The sequence below is a fragment of the Zea mays genome, chromosome 6 (genome assembly GCF_902167145.1).
Source record: "Zea mays cultivar B73 chromosome 6, Zm-B73-REFERENCE-NAM-5.0, whole genome shotgun sequence".
NCBI lineage: Eukaryota > Viridiplantae > Streptophyta > Magnoliopsida > Poales > Poaceae > Zea > Zea mays.
In genome coordinates this window covers 31,187,990-31,211,039 of record NC_050101.1, presented here as the reverse complement: position 1 = coordinate 31,211,039, position 23,050 = coordinate 31,187,990, and the positions used below count along the sequence as shown (strand labels likewise).

General features: G+C 48.1%; 1 protein-coding gene across 1 annotated transcript; it reads right to left on the bottom strand.

Moving 5' to 3' along the window:
• Nucleotides 1-11,481: 11,481 nt before the first annotated feature.
• LOC103629160 (peroxidase 43) lies at nucleotides 11,482-13,193 on the bottom strand. Its single transcript, XM_008650336.4, has 4 exons — nucleotides 12,724-13,193; nucleotides 12,435-12,620; nucleotides 12,182-12,344; nucleotides 11,482-12,110 (listed from the first exon to the last, which is right to left on the bottom strand). Exons 1-4 carry the CDS (start codon nucleotides 12,973-12,975, stop codon nucleotides 11,686-11,688), a joined length of 1,026 nt encoding a protein of 341 aa, XP_008648558.1. The 5' UTR covers nucleotides 12,976-13,193; the 3' UTR covers nucleotides 11,482-11,685.
• Nucleotides 13,194-23,050: the final 9,857 nt, after the last annotated feature.

The window sequence follows — 23,050 nt, the reverse complement described above, 5'->3', positions numbered from 1 at the left end:
GCAAATGTTACATTCTAGTAAAGAAAAGTAGAAATTCTAAATTTGCTCCCAAAGCCGTAGAAGGGTTTTTACTAGGGTATGACTCAAATACAAAAGCGTATAGAGTCTTCAACAAATCATCGGGTTTGGTTGAAGTCTCTAGCGACGTTGTATTTGATGAGACTAATGGCTCTCCAAGAGAGCAAGTTGATCTTGATGATATAGATGAAGATGATGTTCCGACGGCCGCAATACGCACCATGGCGATTGGAGATGTGCGACCACAGGAACAACAAGAGCAAGATCAACCTTCTTCCTCAACAATGGTGCATCCCCCAACTCAAGATGACGAACAGGTTCATCAAGAAGAGGCGTGTGATCAAGGGGAGCACAAGAAGAACAAGTGATAGAGGAAGAAGTACCACTGGCCCCTCCAACTCAAGTCCGAGCGACAAATTCAAAGGAATCACCCCGTCGATCGAATTCCGGGTGACATAAGCAAGGGAGTAACTACTCGCTCACGATTAGCTAATTTTTGTGAGCATTACTCGTTTGTCTCTTCTATTGAGCCTTTCAGGGTAGAAGAGGCCTTGCAAGATCCGGACAGGGTGTTGGCCATGCAGGAGGAGCTCAACAACTTCAAGCGAAATGAAGTTTGGAGCCTGGTGCCACGTCCAAAGCAAAATGTTGTGGGAACCAAGTGGGTGTTCCGCAACAAGCAAGACGAGCACGGAGTGGTGACAAGAAATAAGGCTCGACTTGTGGCAAAAGGTTATGCCCAAGTTGCAGGTTTGGATTTCGAGGAGACTTTTGCTCCTGTGGCTAGGCTAGAGTCAATTAGAATATTATTAGCCTATGCCGCTCACCACTCTTTCAGGTTGTTTCAAATGGATGTGAAGAGCGCTTTCCTCAATGGGCCAATCAAGGAGGAGTTGTACGTGGAACAACTCCCTGACTTTGAGGATGACAGGTATCCCGACCACATTTTTAAGCTCTCTAAGGCGCTCTATGGACTTAAGCAAGCCCCAAGAGCATGGTATGAATGCCTTAGAGATTTCTTAATTGCTAATGCTTTCAAGGATGGGAAAGCCAATCCCACTCTTTTCACTAAGACTTGTGACGGTGACCTTTTTGTGTGCCAAATTTATGTCGATGGCATAATATTTTGTTCTACTAATCAAAAGTCTTGTGAGGCGTTTAGCAGGGTGATGACACAGAAATTTGAGATGTCGATGATGGGCGAGTTAACATACTTTCTTGGGTTCCAAGTGAGACAACTCAAGGACGACACCTTCCTCTCTCAAACGAAGTACACTCAAGATCTTCTCAAGAGGTTTGGGATGAAGGACGTCAAGCCCGCAAAGACGCCAATGGGAACCGACGGACATGTCGACCTCAACAAAGGAGGTAAGTCCGTTGATCAAAAGGCATACCGGTCTATGATAGGTTCCTTGCTTTATTTATGTGCTAGTAGACCAGATATTATGCTTAGCGTATGCATGTGTGCTAGATTTCAATCTGACCCAAGGGAATGTCACCTTATGGCCGTTAAGCGAATTCTTAGATATTTAGTTGCTACGCCTTGCTTCGGGATCTGGTATCCAAATGGGTCTACCTTTGACTTGATTGGATACTCAGACTCCGATTATGCTGGATGCAAGGTTGATAGGAAGAGTACATCAGGGACGTGCCAATTCCTAGGAAGGTTCCTGGTGTCTTGGAGTTCTAAGAAACAAACCTCCGTTGCCCTATCCACCGCTGAGGCCGAGTATGTTGCCGCAGGACAGTGTTGTGCGCAACTACTTTGGATGAGGCAAACCCTCCGGGACTTTGGCTACAATCTGAGCAAAGTCTCACTCCTATGTGACAATGAGAGTGCAATCCGCATGGCAGATAATCCTGTTGAACACAGCCGCACTAAGCACATAGACATCCGTCATCACTTTTTGAGAGACCACCAGCAAAAGGGAGATATCGAAGTGTTCTATATTAGCACCGAGAACCAGCTAGCCGATATCTTTACCAAGCCTTTAGATGAGAAAACCTTTTGTAGGCTGCATAGTGAGCTAAATGTCTTAGATTCGCGTAACTTGGATTGATTTATAGCATACATGTGTTTTATGCCCTTGATCAAGTTACTTTATGCATTTATGAGATATATTGTTTATGGTGCTCAAGTTGTGCAAGGGATCCTCGGACCTCACAAGTCCATGTGTGAATGATGCACATATTTAGGGGGAGAAGTACTACAACTTGACCCTTTGAGACTAACATTTGTGGTTGAGTTTACTTGATGTAGTCTCAAAGGTGAATTGAAAGGGAAAGGTGAACTTGGACCATGCAAAGACTTCCACTGCACTCCGGTATTAGTGTACTAACCTCCAAGTTCATTCTTAAGCTCATATGTCCTTTTTGCTCTTAATTGACATTTTTGGTGAGGCAATGAGGTTGAAGGGCCAATAATGATCCCATTTTGGTGCTTAAATGCCAAAGGGGGAGAAATTAAGGCCAAAGCAAATGGATCAGCTACTGAAAGGGAATTAGACTTACACCTTTTTCCTAATTGATTTTGGTGGTTGAAATGCCCAACACAAATAATTGGACTAACTAGTTCGCTCTAGTCTATAAGTTTTACAGGTGCCAAAGGTTCACAATAAGCCAATAAAAAGACTGAGAAAGGGTTCAAACAAAGAGAGCAAAAGACATCCCAAATGGCACCCTGGTCTGGCACACCGTACTGTCCGGTGTGCCACCGGACAGTGTCTGGTGCACCAGGGAACTCGAGGCTGAACTTGCCACCTTCGGGAAAATGGGAGGACGCTCCGCTATAAATCATCGGACTGTCCGGTGAAGCACCGGACAGAGTCCGGTGTCACACCGGACTGTCTGGTGTGCCAGCGGAGCAATGGCTACTTCGCGCCAACGGTCGACTGCAACCGCATTGAATGCGCTATAGTGCGCGCCAGAGTCAGAGCACGCGCAGAAGGGGCACCGGACAGTCTATAGGACCTATCTGGTGCACCACCGGACAGCCCAGAGGCCCCACCAGTCAGAGCTCCAACGGTCAGAACCCAACGGCCAGCTGACGTGGCTGGCGCACCGGACTGTTCGGTGCGCCATGCGACAGACAGCCTCCCAATGGCCACTTTTGGTGGTTGGGGCTATAAATACCCCAACCACCCCACCATTCATTGCATCCAAGTTTTCCACCTTCAACACATTACAAGAGCTATATCATTCAATTCTACACACAACCAAAGAGATCAAATCCTCTCCCAAGTCCGGAATCACTCCAAATCAAATAGTGACTAGAGAGAGCGGCATTTGTGTTCATTTGAGCTCTTGCGCTTGGATTGCTTCTTTTCTTTCTCATTCTTCTTGTGATCATACTCAATTGTAACCAAGGCAAGAGACACCAATTGTGTGGTGGTCCTTGCGGGAACTTTGTGTTCCGTTTGATTGAAAAGAGAAGCTCACTCGGTCTAAGTGACCGTTTGAGAGAGGGAAAGGGTTGAAAGAGACCCGGTCTTTGTGACCACCTCAACGGGGAGTAGGTTTGCAAGAACCGAACCTCGGTAAAACAAATCATCGTGTCTCACTCTTTATTTGCTCACAATTTGTTTTGCGCCCTCTCTCTCGGACTCGTTTATATTTCTAAGCTAACCCGGCTTGTAGTTGTGCTTAAGTTTATAAATTTCAGATTCGCCCTATTCACCCCCCTCTAGGCGACTTTCAGCTACCACTTGAGAATTTTGAAAATAGTAGAGTTAGAACTTCTAATTTGTCAAAATACTCTTATTGTCAAAATTTGGTCTCTTGTGTGGAGAATTTATGTTTATGAGAAAAAGGGGGAGTTTTTGGACTCGATAATTTGTTTTTTCAATTGGAATATCTCTCTTTGTGCCTAAACATGTGTGTTTGACTTAGAGATATGAAAATTATTTTGATTTGCAAAATCAAACCAAGTGGTGGCAAAGGATGATCCAAATATGCCAAATTAGAGTTAAAAACAATTTGGTCTTCATTTTGAATCAATGTTGCATGTTTTGCATTGCTTTTTGATGTGTTGGCATAAATCACCAAAAAGGGGGAGATTGAAAGGGAAATGTGCCCTTGGGCCATTTCTATTATATTTTGGTGATTAAGTGTCCAACACATAGTGAGTAAGTTATTATGTGCCAAATGAAGAGAGAAGTGCAAATCATGTAACAAGGTATGTTTCTAGACTTAGTACATTGGTTTGAGTACTAACATGTTTTGTCTAAGTGCTAGAAACAGAGAAAAGAAGAAGAAAAGGACTTGGCTCTAAGAAGCCAACACTCAGCTCAGTCTGGCACACCGGACTGTCCGGTGGTGCACCGGACAGTGTCCGGTGCGCTAGGCTGGCTTCCGGCAAACTGGCCGCTCTCGGGAGATTTTGGCGGCGTATGGCTATAATTCACCGGACAGTCCGGTGGTGCACCGGACTGTCCGGTGAGCCAACGGTCGCCGGCGCAATGGTCGGCCGCGCAATCCGCGGGCGACGCGTGGCCCGCACCAACGGTCGGCTGGGGGCACCGGACTGTCCGGTGCGCCAACCAGCCCAGAGTTGCAACGGTCGTCTGTGCCAAATTAGGAAGGAGATCCACACCGGACATGCTACAGTGACTGTCCGGTGGTGCACCGGACTGTCCGGTGCACCACCTGACAGAAGGAAACTTTTGCCTTCCTGGTTGGCCTCCAACGGCTCCTAGCTGCCTTAGGGCTATAAAAGAGACCCCTAGGCGCATGGAGGAGTCACCCAAGCTTACAAGAAAGATCCTAAGACTCCAAGACTCCATTCTCACGCATTTGATTCTTTGAGATAGTGACTTGAGCTCCATTTGAGTTGAGAACTCCTTGTGTTGTGTTTTGAGCTCGAGTTGTGACTTGTGTGCGTGATTGTGCTCTCGCTTTGAGTCTTGTGTGTGTTGCTCTCTCCTCCCTTACTTCCGTGCTTCTTTGTGATCATCAATTGTAAGGGCGAGAGGCTCCAAGTTGTGGATATTCCTCGCAAATGGGAGAAAGACTAAGAAAGAAGAACACCGTGGTATTCGAGTTGATCATTGGATCACTTGAAAGGGGTTGAGTGCAACCCTCGTCCATTGGGACGCCACAACGTGGAAGTAGGCAAGTGTTACTTGGCCGAACCACGGGATAAACTCACGTGTCTCTTGTGATTGCTTTTCTGTGATTACTTGTGTGTTCGCAAGAGCTCGCTACTTAGCCGTACTAACATCTCTATAACCAAGTTTCGTGGCTATTAGTTGTTGATTTTTACAGGATCACCTATTCACCCCCCTCTAGGTGCTCTCACTAACAAATGTTCATTTTGAGAAATATAGGGTTTGTAGTGCATGTCAAGCAGGGAAGCAAGTTGGTGTTCATCATCCACACAAAAACATCATGACGACTGGCAGGCTGCTTGAGCTACTCCACATGGACCTATTCGGCCCGATAGCTTACATAAGCATCGGCGGGAGTAAGTACTGTCTAGTTATTGTGGATGATTATTCTCGCTTCACTTGGGTGTTCTTTTGTAGGAAAAATCTCAAACCCAAAAGACCTTAAAGGGATTCTTGAGACGGGCTCAAAATGAGTTCGGCTTAAGGATTAAGAAGATTAGAAGCGACAACGGGACGGAGTTCAAGAACTCACAAATAGAAGGCTTCCTTGAGGATGAGGGCATCAAGCATGAGTTCTCTTCTCCCTACACGCCACAACAAAATGGTGTAGTGGAGAGGAAGAATAGAACTCTACTTGACATGGTGAGGACCATACTTGATGTGTACAAGACTTCAGACCGGTTTTGGGCAGAAGCAATCAACATCTCTTGCTACGCCATCAACTGTCTCTACCTTCACCGAATCCTCAAGAAGACATCTTATGAACTCCTAACCGAAAAAAGCCCAATGTTTCATATTTTAGAGTCTTTGGTAGCAAATGCTTTATTCTTGTTAAAAGAGGTAGAAAATCTAAATTTGCTCCTAAGGTTGTAGAAGGCTTTTTACTTGGTTATGATTCGAACACAAGGGCATATAGAGTCTTTAACAAGTCCACTAGACTAGTTGAAGTCTCTTGTGACATTGTGTTTGATGAGACTAATGGCTCTCAAGTAGAGCAAGTTGATCTTGATGAGCTAGATGATGAAGAGGCTCCATGCGTCACGCTAAGGAACATGTCCATTGGGGATGTGTGTCCTAAGGAATCCGAAGAGCCTCCAAATGCACAAGATCAACCATCTTCCTCCATGCAAGCATCTCCACCAACCCAAGATGAGGATCAAGCCCAAGATAATGAAAATGAAGATCAAGAGGGGTCACCTCAAGAGGAGGACAATGATCAAGGGGGAGATGCTAATGATCAAGACAAGGAAGATGATGAGGGTCCAAGACCACCACACCCAAGAGTTCACCAAGCAATACAACGAGATCACCCTATGAACACCATCCTCGGCGATATTCATAAGGGGGTAACCACTCGATCTCGTGTTTCTCATTTTTGTGAACATTACTCCTTTGTGTCTTCTATTGAGCCATACAGGGTGGAAGACGCATTAAGGGATTTGGATTGGGTGTTGGCAATGCAAGAGGAACTCAACAACTTCACGAGGAATGAGGTTTGGCATCTCGTTCCACGTCCTAATCAAAATGTTGTAGGAACCAAGTGGGTCTTCCACAACAAGCAAGATGAGCATGGTGTGGTGACAAGGAACAAAGCCCGACTTGTGGCCAAGGGATATTCACAAGTCGAAGGTTTGGATTTCGGTGAAACCTATGCACTCGTAGCTAGGCTTGAGTCAATTCGTATATGACTTGCCTATGCTACTTACCATGGCTTTAAGCTTTACCAAATGGACGTGAAAAGTGCCTTCCTCAATGGACCAATCAAGGAGGAGGTCTATGTTGAGCAACCTCCCGGCTTTGAAGATAGTGAGTACCCTAACCATGTTTACAAACTCTCTAAGGCGCTTTATGGGCTCAAGCAAGCCCCAAGAGCATGGTATGAATGCCTAAGAGATTTTCTTATCACTAATGGATTCAAAGTCGGAAAAGCCAATCCTACTCTCTTTACTAAAATAATTGCAAATGATTTGTTTGTATGCCAAATTTATGTTGATGATATTATATTTGGGTCTACTAACAAATCTACCTGTGAAGAGTTTATTAGGATTATGATTCAAAAATTCGAGATGTCTATGATGGGGGAGTTGAAGTATTTTCTAGGATTTCAAGTCAAGCAACTCCAAGAGGGCACCTTCATTAGCCAAACAAAGTACACTCAAGATATACTCACCAAGTTTGGGATGAAGGATGCCAAGCCCATCAAGACACCCATGGGAACCAATGGGCATCTCGACCTCGACACGGGAGGTAAATCCGTAGATCAAAAGGTATACCGGTCGATGATAGGATCCTTACTCTATTTATGTGCATCTCGACCGGATATTATGCTTTCTGTATGCATGTGTGCAAGATTCCAAGCCGATCCTAAGGAAGTTCACCTTAGGGCCGTAAAACGAATCTTGAGATATTTAGTTTATACTCCTAAGTTTGGTCTTTGGTACCCCAAGGGATCCACTTTTGATTTAATTGGTTATTCAGATGCTGATTGGGCAGGGTGTAAGATTGATAGAAAGAGCACATCAGGGACTTGCCAGTTCTTGGGAAGATCTTTGGTGTCTTGGGCTTCTAAGAAACAAAATTATATAGCTCTTTCTACCGCCGAAGCCGAGTACATTGCCGCAGGCCATTGTTGCGCGCAATTGCTTTGGATGAGGCAAACCCTTAGGGACTATGGTTACAAATTAACCAAAGTCCCTCTCCTATGTGATAATGAGAGTGCAATCCGCATGGCGGATAATCCCGTTGAGCACAGCCACCCTAAGCACATAGCCATTCGGTATCACTTTTTTAAGGGATCACCAACAAAGGGGGGATATCGAGATTGCATATGTTAGCATCAAAGAAGAATTAGCCGATATCTTTACCAAGACATTAGATGAGAAAACTTTTACCAAACTTAGGCATGAGCTAAATATCCTTGATTCTAGGAACTTTGATTGATTCCTTGCATACATAGCTCATTTATACTTTTTGATCATATCTCTTTCATGTGCTATGACTAATGTGGTTTTCAAGTGTATTTCATGCTAAGTCATAGATTGAAAGGGAAATGGAGTTCTTCGGCGAAGACAAGGCTTCCACTCCACTCCATCCAATTACTCATCCTTCGCCGTCACTCCGCACTGCTCTCCAATTTGGTATAATCTTCACTCATATATTATTTACCAAAGGGGGAGAAAGTTTGAAAAAGGGCTTATATTTCACTCACAAGTATCCATTTTTGGCGATTCATGCCAAAGGGGGAGAAAGTATTAGCCCAAAGCAAAAGGACCGCACCACCACCAATTTCAAAAATTATAGTCTTTCAATGTTGTATTAAAAGAAGGTTTTTGATTGGTATCTTATTTTTGATATAATTTCAAATTGGTATGACCTCTTTCAAAATTAATATATAAAACCCTCTTGAACACTAAGAGGAGAATTTCATTGAGGGGGAGTTTTGTTTAGTCAAAGGAAAGCATTTGAAACAGGGGGAGAAAATTTCAAATCTCAAAAATGCTTCTCAAAATCTTATTCACATGCCTTTGACCATTTGCAAAAAGACTTTGAAAAGAATTTCCAAAAGAGTTTACAAAAACAAAACAAGTGGTGCAAGTGTGGTCCAAAATGTTAAATATGAAGAAAACATCCATGCATATCTTATGAAATGTATATTGGTTTAATTCCAAGCAACCTTTGCACTTACCTTATGCGAACTAGTTCAATTCTGCACTTATATATTTGCTTTGGTTTGTGTTGGCATCAATCACCAAAAAGGGGGAGATTGAAAGGGAAATAGGCTCACACCTTTTTCCTAAATGATTTTGGTGGTTGAATTGCCCAACATAAATTATTGGACTAACTAGTTTGCTCTAGATTATAAGTTCTACAGGTGCCAAAGGTTCAACACAAACCAATAAAAGTCCAAGAAAAGGGTTCAAATAAATAGGAGCAAAGACAACCGAAGGCAGCCTGGTCTGGCGCACCAGACTGTCCGGTGCACTCCCGGACAGTGTCCGGTGCACCAGGGAGATCAACTCCAAACTTGCCACCTTCGGGTATTTAGGAAGCCACTCCGCTATAATTCACCGGACTGTCCGGTGTAGCACCGGACTGTCCTCTGTGCCAAGCGGAGCAATGGTCGCCAGCGCAACGGTCGGGTTCAACGGTCGGCTGACAACGCTACAGTGCACGGACTGCGCGCAGAGTCAGAGCAGGTGTCAAATGGCGCACCGGACAGTGAACAGGACCTGTCCGGTGCACCACCGGACTATCCGGTGGCCCACTTGTCAGAAGCTCCAACGGTTGAACCCTAACGGTTGGGTGACGTGGCTAGCGTACTGGACTGTCCGGTGCGCCATACGACAGCAGCCTTCCCCAACGGCCATTTTGGTGGTTGAGGCTATAAAATACCCCCAACCACCACTCTTCAAGGCATCCAAGCATTCACTACTCCTCATTCAATACAAGAGCAATACACAACACTCCAAGACACAAATCAAAGCCACCGATCGAATCAAAGTCCACAATTCAACTCTAGTTTTTAGGACTTGTGAGAAGATCGACTTGTGTTCTTTTGTTGTTCTTGTTGCTTGGTTGGCTTTCTTCTTTCTCTCATTCTTACTCTCAAAGCCTTGTAAGCGAAGCAAGAGACACCAATTGTGTGGTGGTCCTTGCGGGGTCTAAGTGACCCGGGAAATCAAGGAAGGAAGCTCACTCGGTCTAAGTGACCGTTTGAGAGAGGGAAAGGGTTGAAAGAGACCCGGTCTTTGTGACCACCTCAACGGGGAGTAGGTTTGCAAGAACCAAACCTCGGTAAAATAAATCACCGTGTCATCCGCCTCATTTGCTTGTGATTTGTTTTTCACCCTCTCTTTCGGACTCGATTATATTTCTAACGCTAACCCCAGCTTGTAGTTGTGCTTAAAGTTTATAAATTTCAGATTTGCCTATTCACCCCCTCTAGGCGACTTTCAGCGTCATCCCACGGCTTTTTCCTGAGGGCAGAGGTATAGGTTTTGGTACGCCAGATGGTCTCTATGGCAATGGTGGCATCTGTTATGGCTCCTATAATCTCGCTCAGGGATTTTGGTACGGGCATCGTCCCACGGCTTTCCCTGAGGGCGGAGGTATATGTTTGGTACATCAGATGGTCACTATGCAATGGTCATTTCCAACATTCGCATAGTGAGGACCCTACGGAAAAGCCACATAGTGAGACCCTGCTAGGTCACCTTGGTAGTGATCAATGGAGAGTCATGATCTCCGGGCAAAACGGGAATCATGGCTCATGGGTAAAGTGTGCAACCTATGCAGAGTGTTATGAAACTGATATATCAGCCGTGCTCGCGGTTATGAGCGGCCAAGGGAGCTCCATTGATTAGAGACACATTGATCAGAGATGTTTGGTTTACAGGTGATGATGAGGATAATGCTGGTTTTTTATTATGATTATGGTAACGGTTTCTGGTATTCTTTCCGTTTGGAAAGGGTACTTTTGGGTTAACAACTTAGGTTAATGCTAAAACCTAGCTCTCTACTAATAATAATAACCTGACCAACTAAAAGAAACTGCTTGACCTTAACCCCATATAAAGTTAGTCCACTACAGCCGGGACAATTGCTGAGTATGTTGATGTGTACTCAGCCTTGCTTTACACATCAAACCCCCCAGCTTGTCCACGTTGCAACCACTGCTCAGGAGAAGATGAAGTCGTGGAGGAGGACTTCCAGGAGTTCCAAGAGTACGATGAGTTCTAGGCGTGGGTTAGCGGCAAACCCCCCAGTCGGCTACCTTTGAAGGCCGTGTTTATCTACGTTTCGTTTTCGCACTTTGATAATTGTTATTGACTATGTGGATGTCTCGAACATCATAATGTAATCAACTATTACTATCTTTTATATTATTATTCGAGCACTGTGTGATGATGTCCGATTATGTAACTGTTGTGTATGTGAATTGCTGATTCTGGCACGTACATGGTTTGTATTCGGTTTGCCTTCTAAAATCGGGTGTGACACACCCCCATAGAAGAAGAACATGTGGTCGAAAAGGAGTCACCCAACACTGAAGCTTACGATTTGATCTAGGTGGCATCTCCGAGTCAGCTTTGTGGCGCCACGGAAATAATATTTAGTTCGTTTTATATTCATCATTTATTTTGTAAGACTTTCGCTATGTAATAAGTACATTTATAATATTTATGACATTTATCTCTATTCACTCTATTATTATATGTGTTGTTTTTCTTTGGCGCACCTGGATTTGTCCCCTTAAATCCGGGTGTGACACCGAATTGAACTAATAATCTTCTTTTTAAGGACAATCGCGACAATAAATTGTCACATGCATCTGCACGCAGTACTTGCATCGCATCGCTGCAACAAAAAGTTGCCAATCAATTGCACCGCACAATTCCTCCATGTGCCCCCTTTTTTTGGGGGCATTTTTTGATTTAATTTCGATTACAATTTTGGAATCTAACTAATCCACTCGAGAAACCAAATTCAGTTTACACAGAAATTCTCGTTTCTCTTTTTATGTGACGCCAACGCCGCGCACCGATGACGCGTACGACCGAGATCAATTGCTGTTGAACGCGGAGCAGACGTCCCTGACCTCGCCGGCGTCGTCCCCGGTGATGGCGCCGATGGTGCCCATCTTAACCATGGCGGCCGCGAAGTCCTGCTCGAAGCTGCCCGCCCAGGGGCCCAGGTACGCGTCGACGAGCGCGCGGGTGGCGTTGCTGTTGGCCAGCGCGGCGTCGGAGGCGATGACGGCGAGGCCAGAGCGGATGTTCCGGAGGATGGAGTCGTCGAAGTCGCTCTCGCTGCCGCGGTCCAGCGCCAGCCGCGTGTTGAAGTTGCCCGGTGGGCACCGGTCCTCGAGCTCCGCCAGGAACGACGCCGGGATCGACGGGTCCGGCCCCCTCCCGCCGCTCGGCAGCGGGTAGCTGTAGAGCCGGTCCTTCACGAAGAAGCACGCCGTCGTGCCCACCGTGTGCGCCGCTGCGGCCGGTCTCGTTGCACTGTCATGCGCGTCCATGTCCATATGCACGTAGTGAAGGTGAAGTACCTACCTGTGAGGAGGACGAGGTCGCGGTCGTCAAGTCCGCTCGCGGCGAAGCGTGACCGGAGCACGCTGATAGAGTCACCGGCGTCCGGCAGCACGTCGGCGTCGCGGATGTTAGAGGTCAGCCCGTCGCGCCGCCCCGTGGGCACGTCGAACGACGGCCCGCCCGTCTGATGGCATGGCATGCATTCCAGTTTCCAGCGCGTCAGCAGGTACTCTACCATCATGCATCTACCTAGCTAGGTAATACTATATGTTACCATGGCGACGGCGTCGCGCGCGGCGAGCGCGATGATGTCGGCGCAGGAGACGACGCCGGGGCACTGGTCCTCGAGCTGCGCCTTGGCGGCGTCCACCACGTTCTGGCCGCGCAGGCCCTGGTTCTTGCCGTTGTCCACCTCCGCGTCGTTGCTGGCGCTCCTGATGAGCACCGACGCGTCGCACCCCTGCATATATATTGCCGGCGCGCCGGCGAACACACACAGACACGTAAAAGCTAGTAAGTATTAATCGGCCGGATGGTGCTCACACACAGACACACGTACGTACCTTGACGAAGCAGTCGTGGAACTGGAGGCGGAGCAGCGCGGGGAGGATGGTGGGGTCGTTGCCGGCGGCGTCCTGGACGGCGGCGGTGACCGTGTCCTCGGCGTCCGGGCAGTAGTCGGAGTAGAAGCCCACCTGGAGCTGGGCACGGGAGACGCCAACTCCAACAAGCAACAGAGACAACACCATCGATGATGCGATGTGCGCCGCCGCCGCTCCAGCTCCGGACGCCATGCCGCCTCGTCTGGCCGCCATTGTTGGTAGCTCCAAATTAAACTAATGCAACTTGCTGGCCTAGGCCGACCCGGCTCTAATGGACGGCATATATGGCTAGCCGTGGAACTTGTCTTGAGAAATGTCTACACTCGCATCCCACATGTGGCTTCCAATCCATACGGATTGCTGGACTCACGCAGCATGAGTATAGTACCAAACAAGCTGCCAAAATCTTGAAGGGATGAGAGTTATTGTTCGTTTTGGATTAAAGCTACCTATTCAGAATGTTGCAGCTGCAATTCATAAAGACAAAACACTGTAGAAACTAGTATAAATTAAAGCCAAGCGAACAAGCTCGACAACTTGACGGAGGCGCGGTTTGGACTGATCTTGACGACAAGGTGAGCTCATTGGCAATTTTTGGTAGCCTTGTTATCATATCAAATAAAATCTTATAAAATTTAAATGAAATAAACGACGATCTCAACATATGGTTTTATTTTATAGTTTTACAAATACTTAATTTCTTGACTCAATACGAATTTCAACCTCCTCCGTAAGCAGCGCGGGATCTATGGGGTTTTACCGGTGTCGACCCCCATAAAATTTACAAATCTTTTAATAAAATATTGTTAAAGTTAGAAATATTATATTATATATAGAAGTTGATTCCAATGACCCCAATAATATTTTTGATTAGATTCGTCAATGTCCGTAAGCCTCATTGTTCTCTCAATATTGAAAATGGTGCCACATCATAAAAATGTCTATTGGCAGCTTGTTAAGGCCACTTCGTTAGAGCTCCCACTAGCTTAGCTCCAATGGCTCTGTGTGAGAAGGAGAGAGAAATGCTCCCGTGAATGTTACGTGAACAGTGTAGTTATATTAGACTATTTCTAACAGATTACACATTCTCATACCTATATTCAAACTCTATTATGCGAACGGTACAATATACAATACAGAACTTACAAAAACGATGTTTTGAGTAAACTATGGATCAAATGCTGGACACAGTCTTACAGTAGCTGAAATCGATGGCAGCTCTACCCAAAAATGTCCCAGATGCAAATGAAACCTGGATAAAACTCCACTAAGTTATTGTAATGGCCTTTTTGATCCACATCGGTAAAGTTTAGGTACACTTTTAATAAACTTTATCACTTAGAGAACAAACACGAATACTAAAAGGTGCTAAAAGGTATTAAAAATAAAGTTCTAAACTGTAGCACCCATTAGTAAGAGATGTCTATATGTAATATATAAAAAGAATTTTATCTATCTTGCTATTACAAAAAAGTTGGAATGCCTAAATAAATCCGCAGGTAGCCATCGACGCGCATGATTTGGCTGAGCTCATGAGTAATGGCATCATTGCTGCTTGCACCTCCATTATGTCATCTGGTGAAGTGGTGATTGGGACGGCATTCTCAGAATCTCAATGCTATATTTGGACCGGATGCTTTTAGGATGTTTTTAATAATCATCGAACAAGTGTTCTTTCCTATTTAGATCCTATTTTAGTAAAAAAAAATCGATCCTTTTTTATTATATCTTATTTTTACTTCTATATTGAGAATTACTCTATGTATTAACTGACATAAAACCAATAATGTCAAGCTCGATATTATAAGTAATTCCTACCTCGAATCGGTTAATAACAGATAGTACGATGCTACGAAGTGGGTTCTTATCCTAGTTGGCATATTTATACTCTCACTATCGCGAGAATGGCTCAATAGATCGGTAATGGTTGAGAATTTTCATGAAATGGGTGACAAAATGAGAATGGAGAACAAAACTAGAAATGGTTGAACTGAAAATCCCGATTGGTTGAATAAAACCGAGGTGGCTGACATCAATTCCATCGAATGGATGAACAAAACGTGAATGGCTGACATAAATTTTATAGAATGATTGAAATCGTGAAGATGGCTTGAGCGCAACTGAGCACACAACACAGATGGAAGGGGTGTGCGCAGGAGACCAAGGCGGGTGCGCTCGGTCGGTTGGTTGGACCAACATCTAGGTCGGTCGGTCTAGATGATGTATCGATGGGTCCATCACCTAGGTGACGACATATACGGAAGCGTTATTCATCATCTAGGCTGATCCTGAGCCGTCATATCCGAACTAGACAGACACCTGTGTGCACCCGTCCAAACCACACAACCACCTTAGCACGCATGTAAATTGCATCCAGTTCTCTCGTGGGTCCATAAATGCATTCATGATTCACTATTCACTTAAAATTTGATATCTATCAAACTGTGTGTCGAAATTGAAATCAATTTCGCGACGAAAACTTCAAAACTAGATTCCACTTGACATATTTATCTCACTTCCACTATCATCACAAGAATGGCTGAGAGAACTATCATGAAATGGTTGCTAAAATAAGAATGGCTGAACAAAATCGAGGTGGCTGACATCAATTCCATGAAACAGTGAACAAACACGAATGGCTGACATCAGCTTTATATAATGGCTGAAATTGACTCGAGGGAGCGTACATGCGTGGGTGGAAGGGTGTGTGCAGGGGACCGAGCGCGGGTGGTCGAACCCACAGCTAGGTCGATTGGTTTAGGAATATGCAAAGAATATGGTTCGAGTCCTACTCTCTTGTGCTTCCTATCTTAGTGCAAATAAAAGCTACCACATATGTGTTGTTTTTGCTTGTTCCACACTAGTACAGAGAAACTCTATACCGGCGGTTCTAAATATATTTGTACTGTCTTTTTTCATAACTGCCAACGCTAGAGGCTAGTATAAATAATATTTTTCATATCTATTAATTGAGAACCGCCAGTGAAAACTTTCACTTACGGTGTCTTAAAAACCGCAAGTAGAAATCCTTTCCACTTAGTTTTAAATAGCAAAAAAATATTTTAACTAGGGGAGGCCCCATCCACTCTACGATGTCCATGGGATTTGACCTGCTGACTCACCCTTGTATGAATCCTCTTCTACCATCGCACCCATGTCATGCCATGTGCCTAGAAAGCGATTTTGTTGCTCACGTATTATAACCAGCGGAATGTAAATTTATTATTTGAGGCCTTAAATGAATTCTAAAAAGAAGTTGTATACTGCAAAGTTGAATAACTTTTGAAGTTCTGCAACTTTTATTTCGATACCTTTTCCATTCGAGGTTGTTTAACAGATTTGTATTTTAAATTTGACATATTCAAATTTAATTCTTGAGAACCGAAATGATCTCAAATAAAAAAATGTCAACTACAAAGTTTCATAACTTTTAGAGATCAACAACTTTTTTGCTATTTTTTTATACGAGGCCATTTGGAATTCTCAAAAAATCAAGTTAAAAATGATTTCTAGTGTCGGTTTTTTAAGAAAACCATATATAAAAATATACATCGGTTTTTTTTAAAAAAATCCGCTAACAGATTTTCTTAAGAACTGACATTAGAAATATGATTTTTATAGACAGATTTATTAAGAAACCGTATGTACAAATAACACTGATGTTGATAACCGAATCCTTATAAACCTCGTCGTAGACTTATACTCCCTCCGGTGCAGTAAAAGAAGTCATCGTGATCGAGCGTGCACAAAAAGAAGTCATAGTGCGCGCGGGTCTGGGATTTGGACGTTGTTGCCCCTAGTAATTGCACAAAAAAATATGCACTTAAGAGAAATCGAACTTGAGACCTCCAGTCTAGAATGCCTTGGAGCTGCTGCAGCAACCAATCAAGCCTGATTGTTTTGGTGACATTAATGCACACATATCTCTATTTAATAGGGCCAAACAGGGAAAACTCTATGATAATTAATCACTCCTTGGTATGCACAATCATGTCCTAAACGACTAACTTTACTGCACTGGAGGGAGTAGACATATAACCGAATCCTTATAAACATCGCCGTAGACTTATAGCTGCTTTCTACGTCTTTCCCACCAGACCACCACGACGCTGGACGTTTTTGGGAACGGTAAAACCCACGAGCGACGCGGAGCCGGCGGCGGCTGGTCAGGTCTGGGACAGCGTGTACCGTCGGTTTCTCCAGCCGTGTTTACACCCGTGACAACAAAACAACGCCACCGTCTGACATTGCAGCTTTGTCCCGGCCGGCCGGCCTTGGTAAGATCTCGACGTGCAAATCAAATGGCAGCCAGAGGCAGGGCAACCTCATATAAGCTTCTGTTTCTGTCCCATTAGCTTATGTGTATTTTGCCCAGTCTGCTTTAGTTATTATTTTTCTGTAAAAGAAACTTCTTGAAACAAGTCAGAAGACCCAATCTTTTTTTTCAGACAGTTTTGCAATTTTTACGGTAAAAAAGTACTCGTTATCAGTTTCCTCATTTATGAAGACAATATGATACCGTTTGGTTCACGTATTTATAATGTAATGGGTAACTAACATTAAATCATGTTTATTTAAATCCAACCATAATTAGATACCACACTACGAATTGATACTAACTTATTTAAACTTATTGCCGTTGGACCCGAGTGTTAATCATTGTTCGCTTCGGATTAAAGCCAGTTGTCCGGACTGCTGCAACTGCAATTCATATAGACAAAACAATGTAGAAACAGTAGAAACCGGTACGAATTAAATCCAACCGGACAGACGAATCATTTATTTTACATTTCGTGAACCAAACAACACCTATCATTTTTTTCTCTCTCACGAAGGCGACAATTTTGTAATTTTTATTGTAAGAAAGTACTCCTAATTAGGGGTGGTAATGGATCGTATTTCAAATGATTCTTCACAAAATAGTATGACACTAAATAAATTTTAATTCAAAATAAATAAAAATAGGACTCAATCTTAATCCAATCCAATCTTTAAATCTTATAGCGTAAAATTTAAAGTCTATTATCACGCCTGCTCCTAATCAGTTTCCTCTTTCTACTAAGGTACACTCATTTTTCCTATGGAAGAAGACAGTTTTGCAATTTTTACGGTAAAAAAGCAATCCTATTCAGTTTCATCTTCCGTGAAGACACTGCCATTTCCCCCCCCCCCCCCCCCCCCCCCCCCCCCCCATGAACCGGTAGTTTTGCAATTTTTACGGTAAAAAGTACTTCTAGTCAGTCAGTTTCCTCAGTATTAGGCACTGGTGCCATTTTTCCTCAGAAAAGCAGACAGTTTTTCACGGTAAAAAGGTACTCCTAGTCAGTTTCCTCCTTCCCCAAGACACTGTAATTTTTTCTCAGAAAGTATACGGTTTTGCAATTTTTATGATAAAAAGTACTCCTAGTCGGTTTTGCTTTTCGTGACGACACTGCCAGTTGCCAGTTTTCTCTTATCTAAAGACACTACTGCCATTTTTCCTCAGACAGTTTTGCAATTTTTACGGTAAAAAGGTACTCTTAGCCACTTTTCTCTATCTTGAAGACACTGCCATTTTTCCTAAGGAAGTTGTCCATTTTGCAATTTTTAGGGTAAAACAGTACCCCTACTCAGTTTCCTTTTTTCCTGGTGTTGTTATAAAAAAAATAGACTGTTTCACCTTGTCATATAGAATTCGCACTTCAACCACATGTGTTGCTAACTTATTTTGGCTATTGGATCCCACGATCAGTTTAAATAAATGGTATAAAGTATTTCCTCCTGTCCAAGTTAAAAATCGTTTTAGCTAATTAATATATTCATACAATGTTTAATGTATAAGTTATATATATATGTCGGGGACCATAATTAGGGGTACCCTCAAGGCTCCTAATTCTCAGCTGGTAACCCCCATCAGCATAAAGCTGCAAAGGCCTGATGGTGCGACTAAGTCAGGGATCAGTCCATTCGAGCGACTCGATCACGCCTCGCCCGAGCCTAGCCTCGGGCAAGGGCAGCCGACCCCGGAGGATTTCCGTCTCGCCCGAGGCCCCCCTCCGACGGCGAACATATTTCCGGCTCGCCCGAGGCCCTGCCTTCGCTAAGAAGCAACCCTGACCAAATCGCCGCACCAACCGACCAAATCACAGGACCATTTAATGCAAAGGTGGCCTGACACCTTTATCCTGACGCGCGCCCCCAGCCGGCAGAGCCGAAGTGACCGCCGTCACTTCGCCGCTCCACTGACCGGCCTGACAGAAGGACAGCGCCGCCTGCGCCACTCCGACTGCGGTGCCACTTGACAGAGTGAGACTGACAGGCAGTCAGGCCCGGCCGAAGGCACCATAGGAAGCTCTGCTTCGCCCGACCCAGGGCTCGGACTCGGGCTCAGCCCCGGAAGACGGCGAACTCCGCTCCGCCCGACCCAGGGCTCGGACTCGGGCACAGCCCCAGAAGACGACGAACTCCGCTCCGCCCGACCTAGGGCTCGGACTCGGGCTAAGTCCCGGAAGACGACGAACTCCGCTCCGCCCGACCCAGGGCTCGGACTCGGGCTATGTCCCGGAAGACGGCGAACTCCGCTCCGCCCGACCCAGGGCTCGGACTCGGGCTAAGTCCCGGAAGACGGCGAACTCCGCTCCGCCCAACCCAGGGCCCGGACTCGGGCTCAGCCCCGGAAGACGACGAACTCCGCTCTGCCCGACCCAGGGCTCGGACTCGGGCTCAGCCCCAGAAGACGACGAACTCCGCTTCGCCCGACCCCACGGCTCGGACTCCGCCCTGGCCTCAGCCGACGGCCTCCGCCTCGCCCGACCCAGGGGCTCGGACTCGACCTCGGCTTCGGAGGAGCTTCCACATCGCCCAACCAAGGGCGCAGGCCAGCCACGTCAACAGGAGGCGCCATCATCACCCTACCCCGAGCTAACTCGGGCCGCAGGGAACAAGACCAGCGTCCCATCTGGCTAGCACCGCCAGATAGGCAATGATGGCGCCCCGCGTACTCTGTGACAACGGTGGCTCTCAGCCCCCTTACGGAAGCAAGAGGACGTCAGCAAGGACTCAACCGCTCCGACAGCTGTCCCTCCGCCAGGCTCCATCGCTCCTCCGACGGCCACGACATCACACCAGCTGGGTGCCAAAATCTCTCCGACTGCCACAACGGCATGTACTTAGGGCGCTAGCTCTCCTCCGCTAGACATGTAGCACTCTGCTACACCCCCATTGTACACCTGGATCCTCTCCTTACGCCTATAAAAGGAAGGACCAGGGCCCTCTTAGAGAGGGTCGGCCGCGCGGGGACGAGGACGGGACAGGCGCTCGCTTGGGGCCGCTCGCTCCCTCTCCCGCGTGGACGCTTGTAACCCCCTACTGCAAGCGCACCGACCTGGGCGCGGGACGAACACGAAGGCCGCGGGATTCCCACCTCTCTCACGCCGGTCTCCGGCCGCCTCGCTCTCCCCCTTCACGCTCGCCCTCGCGCTCGACCCATCTGGGCTGGGGCACGCGGCGACATTCACTCGTCGGCCCAGGGACCCCCCGGTCTCGAAACGCCGATAGTTGGCGCGCCAGGTAGGGGCCTGCTGCGTGTTGACGAACAGCTTCCCGTCAAGCTCCAGATGGGCAGTCTCCAGCAACCTCTCCAACCGGGACGGTGCTCCGTTTCGGGAGTCTTGAGTTCATGTCCCTCGACGGCGGCTACGACATGATACTCCTTCCACCGCCGCGCGACAACGACAATGGCGGCCGACAGCCCGCCCGCCGGCGGCGGAATCGACGACGTCTTCCCCGCGTGGCGGAAGAACAACCTTCGAGCTCATCCCGCCTTCTTCCCCGCCAGCGGAGGGGAAGGCAGGACAACCAAGGCCAAGCAGGAGGCAGCGCCTCGTTGGCTGTCGAGCGAGTCGACAGCACCGGCACCCCAACGGGGGGCGCACCGGGTATCGACTTCGCGCTTGAGACGAAGACGAGCGCCGTCTCCTCGCAACACGCCGATCCCGAGCAAGCGGACGACGCCAGCGCGCTCGCGAAAAGCTTGCTGGACGTCACCCTCGTACCTAAGACGACGGTGCAGTCAGTCCCCGACGTGACTCTATCGCCGCTCATCGACCAAGAGGTACCGACCGATTCCCATCCCATGTCATTTGGATTCAGCCTCAACCCGCCTAGCGACCTCGCTCTGGTGGGCGCTCTCGTAGAGGCGAGTCCAAACCCTCTGGGGTTTTGCATGCGGTCGCCTTGGGACCGGCTGACGGACGTCTCGACCTACGGGCCCTCTGGGTTCGAGGAAGACGACGACCCCAGCATCTGTTGGGATTTCTCTGGACTTGGCAACCCCAGTGCCATGCGGGACTTCATGACCGCATGTGACTACTGCCTCTCCGACTGTTTCGACGGTAGCCGCAGTCTCGGCGACGAGGATTGTGGCCCAAGCCGCGAATGCTTCCACGTCGATCTAGGGGGTCCCCCCGAAGGCAATCATCTCGGCATGCCGGAGGACGGGGATCTCCCTAGGCCGGCGCCCCGCGTTGACATCCCACGGGAGCTAGCTGTGGTCCCCGTTCAGGCGGGGGGCCATGATCCACAGCCCGAGCAAATCCGCGGGGTGCAGGCCACAGCTCGAGCAAATCCGCGGGGTGCAGGAGCGCTTGAGCCGATCCGCCGGGACGTCGGGCAGGCATGGGTGGGCCAACCCCTGGCCGGAGAAATACATCATCTGCCCCAGGGCTTCCAGCACCGTGCCACCGACGATGTCAGGGTCAGGCCGCCACCCGCATCTAGTGGGGTCGGCCAGAACCTGGCTGCAGCAGCGATGCTTCTCCGCGCGATGCCGGAGCCATCAACCACCGAGGACCGGCGAATCCAGGGGGAACTCAAGAATCTCCTGGAAGGCGCCGCGGTCCGACGGGCCGAGAGCTTTGCCTCCCGAAGGCAGGGATACCCCTCGGAACCTCATGCCGCGACTTCCCGATTCATGCGGGAAGCCTCGGTCTACACCGGGCGCACGCGCAACACCGCGCCTGCGGCCCCGGGCCGCCTCGGCAACGAGCACCATCACCGCGACCGTCGGGCCCACCTCGACGAGAGGGTGCGCCGAGGCTACCACCCCAGGCGTGGGGGACGCTACGACAGCGGGGAGGATCAGAGTCCCTCGCCCGAACCGCCCGGTCCGCAGGCCTTCAGCCGGGCCATCCGACGGGCACCGTTCCCGACCCGGTTCTGACCCCCGACTACTATCACAAAGTACTCGGGGGAGACGAGACCGGAACTGTGGCTCGCGGACTACCGTCCGGCCTGCCAACTGGGTGGAACGGACGATGACAACCTCATCATCCGCAACCTCCCCCTGTTCCTCTCCGACACCGCTAGCACCTGGTTGGAACACCTGCCTCCGGGGCAGATCTCCAACTGGGACGACCTAGTCCAAGCTTTCGCCGGCAATTTCCAGGGCACGTACGTGCGCCCCGAGAATTCCTGGGACCTCCGAAGCTGCCGGCAGCAGCCGGGAGAGTCCCTCCGGGACTACATCCGGCGATTCTCGAAGCAGCGCACCGAGCTGCCCAACATCACCGACTCGGATGTCATCGGCGCGTTCCTTGCCGGCACCACCTGCAGCGACCTGGTGAGCAAGTTGGGTCGCAAGACCCCCACCAGGGCGGGCGAGCTGATGGAGATCGCCACCAAGTTCGCCTCCGGCCAGGAGGCGGTCGAGGCTATCTTCCGAAAGGACAAGCAGCCCCAGGGCAGCCCATCGGGAGATGCTCCCGAGACGTCAACTCAGCGCAGCGCCAAGAAGAAATGCAAGAAGAAGTCGCAAGCGAAACGCGACGCCACTGACGCGGACCTTGTCGCCGCCGCCGAGTACAAGAACCCTCGGAAACCCCCCAGAGGTGCTAACCTCTTCGACAAGATGCTCAAGGAGTCGTGCCCCTATCACCAGGGGCCCGTCAAGCACACCCTTGAGGAGTGCGTCATGCTTCGGCGCCACTTCCACAGGGTCGGGCCGCCCGAGGAGGGTGGCAGGGCCCGCGACGACGACAAGAAGGAAGATCACCAAGCAGGAGAGTTCCCCGAGGTCCGCGACTGCTTCATGATCTACGGTGAGCAAGCGGCGAATGCCTCGGCTCGGCACCGCAAGAAAGAGTGCCGGGAGGTCTGCTCGGTGAAGGTGGCGACGCCAGTCTACCTAGACTGGTCCGACAAGCCCATCACCTTCGACCAAGCTGACCACCCCGACCACGTGCCGAGCCCGGGGAAATACCCGCTCGTCGTCGACCCCGTCATCGGCGACGTCAGGCTCACCAAGGTCCTT

Coding starts and splice junctions, on each gene's coding strand:
- LOC103629160 (XM_008650336.4), bottom strand. CDS start 12,975: ATGGCGGCCAGACGAGGCGGCATGGCGTCCGGAGCTGGAGCGGCGGCG. Junction 12,621..12,723: donor TCCACGACTGCTTCGTCAAG/GTACGTACGTGT, acceptor ATATATATGCAG/GGGTGCGACGCGTCGGTGCT. Junction 12,345..12,434: donor CGCGCGACGCCGTCGCCATG/GTAACATATAGT, acceptor CCATGCCATCAG/ACGGGCGGGCCGTCGTTCGA.